Source organism: Zootermopsis nevadensis, unplaced genomic scaffold (assembly GCF_977971745.1).
Source record: "Zootermopsis nevadensis isolate Lab colony 2312 unplaced genomic scaffold, Znev_1.0 Znev_ptg000020l, whole genome shotgun sequence".
In the NCBI taxonomy this organism is placed as follows: domain Eukaryota; kingdom Metazoa; phylum Arthropoda; class Insecta; order Blattodea; family Termopsidae; genus Zootermopsis; species Zootermopsis nevadensis.
In genome coordinates this window covers 9,603,706-9,617,167 of record NW_028259152.1, presented here as the reverse complement: position 1 = coordinate 9,617,167, position 13,462 = coordinate 9,603,706, and the positions used below count along the sequence as shown (strand labels likewise).

Here is a 13,462-nt window from a genome sequence, read left to right as displayed (position 1 = left end):
TATTCTCCTCAGTAAAAAAAGTAAAGCTGTCTTGCTACGCGCCATGTAGGTCATTTCGTGGGAGTAAATAATATGAAACGATGAACTTGCTATAATTTGAACAGAGGATGTAACTGCACCTGTTTTTTGCGTCTGCACATAACTGTACTTTGTCTGTCTCCATGTCATTTTGGAACTATGCCTAGGAGTTTTGTCCTTTACTTTGTTATTTATGGCAACCACATTTGTGTGTACACATTCTATCTATAGCCTCTGTAGGCAGTACTAGGAACCTGCTAATTACTCAAGTAATCATCTCCGTCCTGACTTATCGAAGGAATATATATTTACTCTCCCACATCTCTTACCGGATAATTTAAAATAACCACACACTTAAATTTAGTAAATTGTTACATATATTTTAAATTTGAATTTGCAGTTTATTGTTACACTCATCTGTCTCTACTTGCAGTACTGTATCTCGCCACCTCATTTTCTTTGTGTGAGAATTCAGAATAATGATTTGTGTTTGTTTGGAGACGAGTCTGATTATGTGCCAAGATTTACATGGTTAAAGTTACTTAAATTATAATTTTGTAGCTCTTGGCCTTATAAGCAAGTTCTAATGTTATATACATCAGCATGTCTGGTGTTCTTTTAGATTTATTTGTTTATGTACACATTGTTTAATGATGTCTTTATCGTAAGGGATCATACCTGGTAAAGGAGGCAGAAACTAATTCAATATTCACTCAGCTGATTGCCATGAAAGTTTCAAATTTTTGATGGTTACTTTAAATAGAAGACAGAATTGAAATGTTTAGTATGAAATGAAATCAGAACTCGCAAGAAGATAGCGGTGCTTCAGGAAAAATTGTCTTCGTCTTTAGCCTAGAACGACGATGCATTCTCAAGTAACATTACCAAAATTTTCTGGTAAGGACTGAGGAAAACCCAAAAGCCATGGACAGAACAGTGGGTACAAATTCCAGAAACCACAATATTCACATTGTTATGAATTACCTTTGGTAACAGTGCAGAACAATGTCTTATAATAATGGGATTCAAGTCAGACACTTTACCATTTGATCAGCTTTTTGTTGTTATTTGGATGTTGGAACAATAACAAAGGTAACATTTGTTTACCATGGAAACAATGGGGACATGCAACCACCATATGCCCCAAAGTTAGTACATTTGTTTGCCATTACACGTATTTTGAGATGGCTCTCGTGTATTAAGCATGAGGTAGTCATATACCAGAAATTGTTGGTATGAAGGTGGTGCTATTGGAGGTCACACAAAATTCATGTTTAAAAAATTAATATATTTGGTGATTCGAATGAAGAGACCATCTGATTGTATGAAATGGTGTGGATACCAGCATCTTTTTTAATTGCTGAAGCAACAGTGGATTTACTGGAGCTTTCCTGTTGATTGGTAGGAGGAGTTTCCAACTAGGAAACAAAGAATGTGGTTTGCTATAACTGAGCCAATATGATCATGAGTAAGAAAATTTGTAGGAAGTATTGTTTTCTAGACAATAAAAAATATTACAATCATTTTCTCTTATTCTTCCTCTACTCACCACCTTACATAGCTGGTTGCCCTAGAAGAATTAGTTTCCATGAAAGCTATGGATTATATATTCCTAAACTAATTTTTTTTACATCTCATGGACACACAAGCATTGAAAATTACTAAATTCCTCGTTTTTCTTCCTCAATTTTTGATGCAGTCATAAATTAATATTAAAACTTGTAGTCAGAGACCTGTGTATTCAAGTATAAACAAGAAAACTGATGTGCAGTAAAACTGGTGTAACATCATAATCCAACTGTTGCTTTTCTTCTTTCTGGCATATTAAGAGCTACTAATAACTGAAGGTGAAGCCTGTGTAGACCTTCCACTTATTAAACATTATTTCCCTTTGATTCTGTTAGTCGCGTATGTTGTCCTTGCTGTTACGAGCTAGTGACACTCCTGACCAAGTGAATTAACCTCTCTGGTACATGAATATAGTGCTGAAACATAAAATTACTTCCTTTTCTCGTATGAGAACATTTGCATGTTGATTTATAATGTTTATTGCACCAAAACTGCAAGTGAGAAGCCATCTTTTGATTGGTAATACTAGAGAATACGTAAAGCTAACTAAGGCAAAATATTTTGGTTTCAAGGCCATTTATCTCGTTCGTAACACGGGAAAGGTTAATGTATGAACACCCAAGTAAAGCCTGGCAGTTGACTGGTGATGTCACCTGTCTGCTAGCATAGAAGATGAAATAGGAGCTTTATGACACTTCCTTGGCGAAGGTTTTTAATCATTGTCGTGATCTGTTTTGAAGTGTCAAAGCGTTTCGTCTTGGCTGTGTTACAAATTCTCCGCATTGCGAGACGACGCATTGGGTTGTCGCTATAATTGATGGACCAACAGGTGGAGCCAAGCAATTGTGTTTTCCGCCCTCCGGAACAAACAAAACAAAATCTAGGGAGAAGCGGACAGTGTCCTACTTACACGTGGAAGTGCTAGAATCAGGCTCTTATTTATAAGTTGAATTATTTTCGTAAAGGATTATAAGGTCAATTGTGGAAGAAACTATTTTGGGCATGTTGTTAACACCACGTTTTCTCCTTGAGGCTTTGGCCTACGTTGCAATTGAATAATGACGCGATTCGTGTTTACAGCAGCAATATCACTATATATAAACATTGTTTGCTATCTGTGTGGTACTCTGTAGACATCATCTACAGAGCCGTGTTTCAACAGCTGTCTCGCGAGTCTGTTTAATGAGAATTCGTATGTTCTACTTTCAAATGATCTTATACGTGGCATGCTTCATTTCCGAAAATACTCTGTAATTTTGAGATATCTCGGCTATTAGATTCTTCGCCACGAGTTAAATTCGGCTAAAGTTTTTATCGGTCCAGTATAACACCTGTTTGACGCGAAGTTTGCATCGCACGCAAGTGCACTTTTTTTTCCGGAATGTGGCTCATGGAACAAAATCACGCAGATCTGCAGAATGTTAAATGCAGATCTCGTCGAGATCAACTTTTTAAAACAATTTTCGATGACATGTATATTTAAGTAAATACAAGGAAAAGGTACTTAGGATTGCAATGTTAAATACAGTATCCGTGACGGCTCAGTCACTAGAATATAGGTGTGCGAACTACGCTTAATAAGGCTGGAAGATTGGGTCTCTGTACCTGACAGAAAAGGATTCTTCTCCTTGTTAGAACATCCAAACCAGCTCTGTGCCCACCCAGCGTTCTAAATAATGGTCATCAGGGTTCTTTGTCGGAGGTAAAGTTTAAGAATACGTTGAATATGCCTTCGATCCCACATACGTTTGCATTTTGTTGTGCTTAGCTGAGCACATTTTCGGTATTAAGTGCATTGTAACTTAGTTTCCACCGAATCGACTTGTATCTGCAATAAATGAATGTGAGACCAGTGATACAATTATCTTTGGGAATTTATCTACCTTTGCGTGGCGTATTAATATCTCCACTGTTGTAAGTTTGTGATTTTTGCCAGGAAAATTTGATGATGGTTGTTGACATCTGGCGTCTCTTCTATCTCAGCTAGTTTACTGGGCAATAAAGTTTCTGATTTGTGAGATTTCAGGTTCTCAAGGTGACGTGTATGTAGACAGCCATCTTCAAGTTTCTGTTTGTAGAGAATTTGGTCGCCTGCAAACTAACATGTACCTCGTCGACAGTGATGGTAGACACGCTGTGACGTCATGTATTTACACAGTTTTGAGACTGCGCCAATAGGATCTTTCTATTATAGGCCTTCTTGTACATAATGCATGTTCCATCTTGATGTTTTCATTACCTACACGAAATGCCAAAGGGGTCATATTTGTCCGTCTGCATCCTGCACTTCGGATTTTGATGAAAAGTTATTGTCTAACGGTACACAAGTTTCCACAATCCATCAAAATGAAAAGTTGATTGGGACTAAAGTAATTTTTTTCGCAGTTTTTTTGCACTTTTATCAGTTTCGAATCTTTGGTTGTCCTAAATACGCTGATGGGTCTGCTCGTTAACCTGACTCAACCACACATACTGCTTTCGATTGCCGCCCAGAATGCGCGTCCTCTTCCACCAATACGCAAGCTTTCCTCCAGGTCATCCAGTTATCGTTCGGAACTGTCATACGTCAGTGAATTTTGGTAATATTTACATCGTCTGGCCACACAAATAGGAATGCAGATCGTTGTATACTTTAGTGCATTCTATGAATTTATCAGCCATTTTAAACATACCACAGTATTATCACTATTCGAAAGTCACTAAAAACCAACTAGATACAAATAAATTCCGAAGAACAGCATATTTTTTAATGCTCCACGGTGAACTAGATGTTGGATGGATGCTGTTAAGGTGGAGGACGTCGTCCAGTTTATTCGGTTCATGGGGCCATATCACATAGTGCGAGAACATACCCACGTTTGAACCGCCCCGCCAGAAGTTTTGCCAGACTGGAAACCCTTATCATGTTGACAGATTACCCCATCCTTGTGTGTTTTCGGGAGTCCGTACAGCCTGGATCGCCTATAACACGCAGCGTCCATAACGCTCGGTCCACGTCATATTGTCTGTGGGTCTCTTGGATCACTTCAAAACCTTGACTGTCTTTTGTCGGCCTTTATCTTAAGCCTCGAAAGACGCTGGACAAATGCGAGAGAGATGTCAGGTTCTCACGGCTGCGCTCTGATGATAGAGGCAGCAAGCACCTCTGAAAAGTCTGTAAACTTCTACCAGGATACACGGTGCAACAGCCCAGAAGACAAATGTCTCTCTCGACTCTACTAATGGTATCTTCCGTTGGTGACATCGCGTGGGTAAAGGTGTAGTTCAGGATGAACTGCGTAGCAACATTCAACGGTGCGCTGCTAAGGTTGACGGCAGGGAAGGGACAGGAACAATGCCGAGCCTTGAATCGCAGTGAAGTCAGGTTCGGAAAGCGGAGACTTATTTAGGGAAACGAAGAGACAGAATGTTCTAATTGGCAAGGCAAGGCTTGTGTCAGCGTCCTGTCATCTCTCCTTCTGTCCTGCTCGAAGCAGAGAGAGGGCTTTGCCCTCAGGTAGAGACTCAAAGTCCTAAAATTAGTCGTACGACTATTAACATTAACAGCTTAGGTGCGGAAACGTTAGACGTAAAATTACAGCTCATTTACCGCACTAATGGAGCGAAGGGATACTTGAAGGTTGTTGGCATATGAAAACATTTGTGTTGCTTTCGCAGGGTGTGGTGTGGCATTTTTATTTGTTCAAGTTCTTGCTTCGAATATCAGTCTGGATACTAAATTTTCTGGATTCATTTCTTGCCCGACAGCTTATCACCAAGGTAGCAAATAGTAAACATGTTACTGTGTTATTTTGAGGTTATAGTTGAATTACCGATACAAACAGTATATTTCGTAAAAAATACTTCGATTCAGAAATATCTCATAAAACTATCAAAATGTCAAAGTGTTATATCCTCTTATTCTTGAGTCAGTATTACCTTTTTATAGATGAAAATCAATTTCTTTTCCATTTCTTCCCGTTTTTTCCATTCAAAACTTCTGAGAATTTTGCGTTTCTGTTTGTGGAGCGAGGGTATGGACAACACCGATATAATACCGGATCGTCCGAAAAGAGTGACCCATACCGACATCAGACACCGAAAGTTCTCTGTAAGAGTTCGTGAAAGCAAACTTACGGCGTAGGATTTGAGATTCTTACGGTGGCGAGTATGTCTAGTCTGGTAGAAGTTTACCGACGTTTCAGAGGTACTTGCTGACTCCATCATTAGAGATCCCTAATGATGTAGGAAGACAGTCATCTTCGACTTAGTGATGATAAAATAGGTTAGGTATGATAAACGAGACAGATGAGTAAATTGTGGTTGAAAACCTCAAGATGGATGACCGTTGACAGTTAATATTACTATTGGTTTCAGATAAATAGGTTTTGAGCTTGTACGGTGGCTCAGATAGACCCTGGGTAGTTTCATACAGCTGGTTTTGCTGTGGCGAATTTTCGAATTCCATAAACAAATTTAACATGATGGCGCTAAAGAAGACGCTATATGAAGGGGGTGTATATGTTACCGTAAAGCCCGAATGTTGGTGAAACCTAGGATTTACCAAACAGTGTTGGTAAAAGCCCCCCCCCCCAAAAAAAAAGAACTATTCGCGTCTTATTTCGGGGTCTTGCCAATGGATCTTGGTAAATGTTAGGATTTACCATAAGCAGGTGGCAAAAGGTTAGGTTAGGTTAGGTTAAATGTCTCATATCTTTTTACTTCACAATTTTTATATTTTTGCAATGTTTTTATCTATTATTTTGACTTCTGTTAAACTTTTTTAAAGTACTAGATAGATAAGGAATGTATATTTCTAAATTTGTAATTTGTGGAACGAAAAATAGAAAAAAGCATCGATTACAAGAGTGAATTACTACATTTATACCTTTCTCTTTACTTTTACCGTCTTCACGTGGAATATGTGGCTTTACCAACAGTGAATGGCAAAACCCCGAAATAAGTCGCGAATAGTTTTTTTCGGGCTTTTACCAACACTGTTTGGTAAAACCTAGGTTTGTCAGGTAAATCCTAGGTTTCACCAACATTCGAACTTGTACGGTAGCATACACACCAGCTCTTATAAATTATTATATTATATGTTGTAGAATCATCCAACTGTTAGGAGCTCGTGGCACACACTGTAGAGACTGCACTTTTTTGCTTCAGGTTGTAACCTCATGTCTGTGGGTGTATTTGTATGACTGTTGTTCCTTTTTAACTGTCAGTTTAAGAAGTGATGTTACACATACTTTTTTTTTCCTACTCGGCAAAACTCCAAAGAACATTCAAATTTTAGTTGTTGCTGTTTTCTTTTGACAAATGTTTAGCATCTGGCTACTAGCCACTTCAGTACAATCTGTATGGATTCAAAACAAGGCTCCTTGCCACTTCTTGAGGAAAACAACTAGGAATGTAGACTTACGATACTTCGACTGCTAGTGTAAGTTATTGTTCAAATTGTCAAAAATTGTTCCGTCGTACAAAGTACGCACGTGTCTAGTGACGCAGATAACTGTCTTTTGGGATGTTAAACCGTGTTTACCGACGCATTCAAAGATGCTTACTACCTCCTTTATCAGGACGATAAGGAAATACGGAACACAGTCAATTGTATTTCATAATTCGAAGGGCTTCGATCTTATTACATTAAAAGTGTTAAGGATAAAATTTTTGGAATTGCTGGAGACGTAGTTAAACACTTAAGCATAAGCACTGGAAGAAGTGACTTTCGGACCTTTTTTGGGTCCATTGGCTCTGAAGTCACTTCAGAGCGACCTTGTTGACATACTCACCAGATCTTTGCTTCATAGATTTCCGTAAAAATGTATAGGTTTGCATTGCTAGTCTATGAGACATGAACTTGGACATCATTGAAGAAATATTAAACGAAATACAAAAAAAACAACGCATTATTTTAAATATATTTATACATTATAGTAAATTTACACAATACATACGAGTCATTACACCAAAATATATTACTGCAGTTTATGAAAATCAATATTATTCTTAGAATAACCTAATGGTATCCTTCATATCATAAAAATACTGATAAACGTATGTGATGTAGTTTTCTGACGAAAAGGCACACTTTTGAAAACAGGCTATGAAGGACGGACTTGAAATACAGTTCATTTTGAACATCTTAAGCATTTTAAGACGTTGTTACTTTTTCCATAATAAAAATATTTTTAGCAGTGCACTGTCTTTACAGATGTAAAAGTTGAGCATGCTTCATGATAATATAATTAATCTTAGGATACAATGAAATCTAAGAACACTGTTATGTATTGTAGTTTCTTGAAAGAAACTTTATAAGTTATATTTCTGGAAATATAATCACACATAAAATTAATTTTTGCGTGATCGTACGTATTGTTGGTAGGGTTCCATATGCTATTAACTTATCAGGATGAAGCCAATCTGCTCCATTCAGTGTAATGTAAATGAATGAAATTTAATATTGTTACTGTCAGACATTTCATTGAAATACGTATTTGTCATCGTATTTTATTTGAAATATTAAACTTTGTTTTCAGTTTTATTTTGAAAATGTTATACCTTAAAGTACGACACATCTTTTATTTTAAAGTAATATAAAAGTAAGAAATTGAATTTTAAAATTTATTCTCAGTGACTTTATTTTAGTCAGAAAAAGAAACACTATCTCAGCCGTTATAAAACGTATAATTAAACTTGTTATTTCAGAATATACTCGTAGGTAACTGTTTCAAGGCCTGTTAATTTTGAGGTAACATAGGATTTCTGTTTCAGTTTTACTGACTAGGTTTGCTTTCTTTAAGCTATAAAATGATTATACGAAGCGAGTTTTAACAATTATTGCACAGTGTCAGCACTCTTTGCCCTGACAGCTAACTAACTGTACCTTTAATGAGCAATAGTTACATACTTCGCGTGCATTAATTACATGGTGAATATATGACACTACGACACTGTTAAGAAGCGACATATAGTCCATATCTTTGAATAAAAGAAGTAAACTATATGTATTATAATATTAGTATCATGGATGAGCTGAAACTGCTATAATAATATTTTGGATTTTAATTAAATTACGCAAGATAATGCAATCATTTATTGTGGGAATGTTTTAATTTGGTATTTGAACAGATTCTGTATTAAAAACATTTTTACTCTCTCATATTATACGTAGTCAATGCTAATATCAAATATAATGAAATCATCCAAAATTTGATTGCATACTCATGCACACGCAGAAGCATTCAAGTTGGCTGATAAATATTTTAAAGTTTGCTAATTTTCACCAGCCTTTGCCTTCAACTAAAATCTACGACAGAAAATTAACTGACGTAACTGTAAGGACAATGATATATCAGAAGCAAATCTATTTATAAAAATGAATAAAATATGCTACCTACATGTCGTATAACTAGTATCAGTATACAAATACAAAGTATTTGCATTACACTTTTAAAACGTAGACCTCTGAAAGTTATACTTACCTCAAAAATTATTACTAGGGTTAGAATATCCCCTTCTGTATAAACATATCATTTACATGACATAGTTTGAGATTATTAGTAAATATATACATAGTGTGCAAATATATAAATATAATTAAAGTTAAATATTTATTATTTGAGCTACCAGTGACTATGTTGAAATTATCTGTCTTATGAGTAATTCAGATGATTTTAATAAACTTAGCAGTTTCGAAACAAAATGAACTGATATACTTCCCATTCTCAACATTAACCAACAAATTTTCCTTGATATTTAGGATACGTAATTGCCGTATTATTATTTACCTACTAAACTTCAGAAATTTATCTTCCTTTGATATTCTAGTAAACAAAATTCCAGAGACTGGAATGATTTATGTTGTTAACTCTATCAGCAGGGTAGATACTAATTCTAAGTTTAAATAAGGTTTTGCTACTACTGCAGTAATTATATGCTGCATAAATATTACTTTATAAATTACACATATTTACGCAACTAAATGGTTCATGGCATTAATACAAATGTTCAACATCAAAAAGTTTTTATACCGACCATATACCTTTCTAAAAATGCGAGACTAGAATTACTTTTCTTTTATAGTACCAATATTTGACATATCAACAAAAATAAACAAGATAACAAAAATTAGTATAAACTTTAGTACATGACCCTTCGTGTAAATTCATGATAAAACTGCATTGGATATGCTGTTAAGATATTAGATATAAATCTCATAATGCATTTTATATAATGGATATATGATTTAGTAGCATGCGCTGATTATCATCTTTAACAATAATGATTGTTCATCATTGACAATGTTACTGACTGCCATGAAATTAACAATGAAAATTTCAAAATGAAATTAACTGAATGATTACGAAAATTTTCTTTGCTCTTAGAATGATACGTGTTAAAAACGCGTACGGAATCAATATCTCATACTTTTTTCACTTTGACATTGTGTATGATTAAACAATCTTAAGTGCTGATACCTTTAGGTACTACCTTTATATATGATTAGACATATCGAGTGCGTGTTTTGTTCAGAATTTACCGTAAACATCTTTCGTCATGCATTATATAATACAGTGATGATTGAACATTAGTTACTATGTATTCCTCTTCCGCATATGCACAACCAAAGTAAACAGTCTAACTGTATAAAACACGAAAAGCTTCTATCATGTCCACATGTTCACTAGTATTTAGTTTTGCTTTCGTTTCAAAGCAGAAATCCACGATGTCTGAATTGTACAGGGTGTTCCGTGATAAAGTTTAAAGCAACTGCCACTTCCTGGCACCCAGATGAAACTGCATGACTCACCACCAAGTACTATAAGGTTTTCTTGATTGGAGTCAAGTATTGCTCCATAAAAGCAATAAAATTAACTTACCTTTGCAGCAGTTCTTGCCAGGAGCTGGGAAGTGGCAGTAGCTTTCGTCTGTCAGTGAATACAGTGAACAATTCAGTGCAATTCTATGTACATTCAATACAAAATAGAAATCAAGAGTATAAAATTTATAAAATATGAATGAAATAATAGAAAATGGAAATGAATATTTGAAAATTAAAGGTAAAGAGTAAAATCTGTCACACTCTGGGGAATTATTGTTTTAATCTCAGATTTTATTTTGAGGTATTATATGTGAAAATAAAATATATTTAAATGACTTTTATTCATTTACCAAAACTGTATCTAGATTTAGTATGTTGCTACAAGTACATTTTAAAAGTAAGAATTGATATGAGTCAGGTATGGTGACTGATTCTTTATGGAGTTAATTCTTTTAACAAGACATATTTTCTTAAATGAAGCTGCCTTATGCTAGAAAGTGTAAAAGCCAGTGACTGATGCACCATTATTAAACAACAGTATCCAGAAGAACAGGAAGCATTTGTAATTTGTTTGAAATCTGCCTGAAAATAAAATGACCTTGAAATTTGAGATTCTCGCAGCACTGAAGATATCGATTCAGTCTTCTGGATTGTAATGCAGCATGGTCTCGCAGGAAAATAAACTTTTAGGAGGTACATACTGCCTCTAGCCCTTCAGGGCTGAAGGTGATGGCAGTATGTTCCTCAAAAATTTGGTATCTACATACAAGTTCGCATAGTGTTGCAATCCGGAAGGCTAGATTGACATGAAGGAACTTTGTTTTCAAGAAGACAATATTAATACTAAAAGTAAAACATATTTGTAGAAACGTTTGTGTATTTACATATTGTGTCCACAATACAACTATTAACGGATTATAAAAACGTTCCATTCATGTCGAAAATTTTGTGTTTATAAAAATAGTAGCGATTTATTATAAATGAGATATAACTTTTTAACTTCGTAATCCAACATTTTCTGATAACTGTCTGTTTGTTGATACATATAATGCATGCAAATATGATAGTTGAACATCTGTTCCTTAGACTTTCTTACATAAGTTCAGAAAAACAAACAATTTAAATTAGTGCACAACTGTGATTTAAAATACCACTAAAGTTGAAGTAGCTTATATGTAAAATAACAGTATTTAAGCTTAAGTCTCTGAGGAAGGAATACTAGTTTTTAATTTTAATTGAATTAGGAATACGTAACCTAACCTACTTCTCCTTGCTTCAGGATGCAGGTAATGGGATATCCAAAAGACGCATTCTTAGCGCTATGTAGTGTAGTGACAAGGATTTGAATCACTTACTTTTGACACTCGGTAATGAGACATTTTCTCCACCAAGTGATATCGTCATCAGAAAAAATAACAATTTTCCAAAACAACATTTATCGACTACATTTTGTAACAGAGGTGCAATGTGTTTTCATGGAGGTAGAAATCAAACTTTTAAATATTATTTCATTGAGCTTTACATTTAAAGGATTAAACTGTCTTGAGATGTTTCTTCATATTATTTAAATATTATTTAGGCATACCATAAAGGTTGTATAAAGGAAGAGGCCCACTGCCTTCCATTTAATCATGAAAAAAATGAGATTCTGCATTATATCCAGGCACCTCAAATAATGTATTCATATTTAAGAATTAATCGTTATTATAAAATCTGTTATGCCTAACAGATTTAGTGGCAATCGAAGTTCAAATTACATGTGCGGATCAATTTAATTATAAACTTTCTTATAGGATAACCGACGTTGGGTAATTCCAGAACTTTTGTCCCGTTATTACTATACATAATAATAATATAATAATAATATAATAATAATATAATAATAATTCTTACATTCCCCTAAGTGTGGATGTGCCGTTACTGCATGCGAGCCTCTTGAAGCGTAGCCTGGGCTGCAGTCTGGTAGGGGGACAGACCTGGGAATCCCCCGGCCGCGGCTGTGGGGAGTCCTGCAGTTTGAGGCAACGTTGCGTACGTGTACGGAGTTACGTAACTGGCAGCTCCTGCAGGGGCAAACACTGATAATAAGAAGAATCTGTTACTTGTTCTTGGTTTGGTAAAAGACATTTGAGTCAGGAAACTGATTTTAAATTAATATGCCGTTGGCACGGTGTATTTTTTTTTTGGGTGGGGGCGGTTCCGAAAATATTATGAATTGTAAGTTTTAATACCACTTGCAGATCGCTAATCCTGTCTGAGTTGTACGATTTGAGGTTCTGACGGCAGCAAGTACGAAGATGACTGTCTTCTGGGTTGTTGCACCGTGTAGTCTGGTAGAAGTTTATCTACGTTTCAGAGGTCCTTGCTGCCTCTAACATCAGGGCGCTGAAACGTCGATAAACTTCTACCAGACTACACGGTGCAACAACGCAGAAGACAGCCATCTTCCTGCCCGAGTTCTTTATGGTTATATTCCCTACCAAGAATATGTTCCTTTGTGCTTTAAAGGCTTTTATTAATATATATTAATAAATTCTTTATTTTATTGATCCATTAGCTCAACTGCGTATTTAACTCATTACGATTTAGTTTGGAATATAAAGAATGTTAAAGGCACATTAAAAAAAGCAAGGCCTTGTATAGGAAATAAAAAAAGGAATATCTTGGCAAGAATAAAACTACTCTTATAGCCAATAAAGATTAATCTTCTGCGTGCCAGAAGACAGCCATCTTCATAGTAGACAGCATTTTCACACACTTATGTACGATGGATGCGAATCGAAGCTTGAGGTTAGCGGTCCGACATTCGTGTTGGTTAAACCTCATCATGAGCCAAGCTTAGTACATAATCACGTTCAGGCTTTCAATGACAACAAATTGTTCTGGGGGTATAGCATTGTATCGAAGTACTAGCAATTACCGGATCTTTCGGATAAACATACTGTTTCTTTCTTCGGGGTCGATAAAATTTCGGAGGCGTTATATACGAGTATAAGGAGATTAAAACGTATTGTGATTGTTCAAAACGGTAGACACTTAATGTGATACGTAATAACATCAAAATCAACC

The 13,462-nt window shown here is 35.5% G+C and overlaps 1 protein-coding gene across 5 annotated transcripts in view; it reads right to left on the bottom strand.

Moving 5' to 3' along the window:
• The window catches only part of LOC110827556 (RNA-binding protein 24-like), a 130,412-nt gene that overhangs the window by 35,029 nt on the left and 81,921 nt on the right, over positions 1–13,462 (bottom strand). For 4 of the 5 annotated variants that reach the window (XR_002542391.2, XR_015535893.1, XR_002542392.2 and 1 more), the window contains exon 5: positions 12,287–12,456. Coding sequence is in view for 1 of the 5 variants with exons in the window: in XM_087351703.1 (XP_087207829.1) it covers positions 12,311–12,456 (146 nt within the window). In the remaining 4 variants the exon portion in view is untranslated. Of the gene's footprint in view, positions 1–7,472; positions 12,457–13,462 lie in introns of those variants that run through there. The other variant, XM_087351703.1, reaches the window with a different exon arrangement.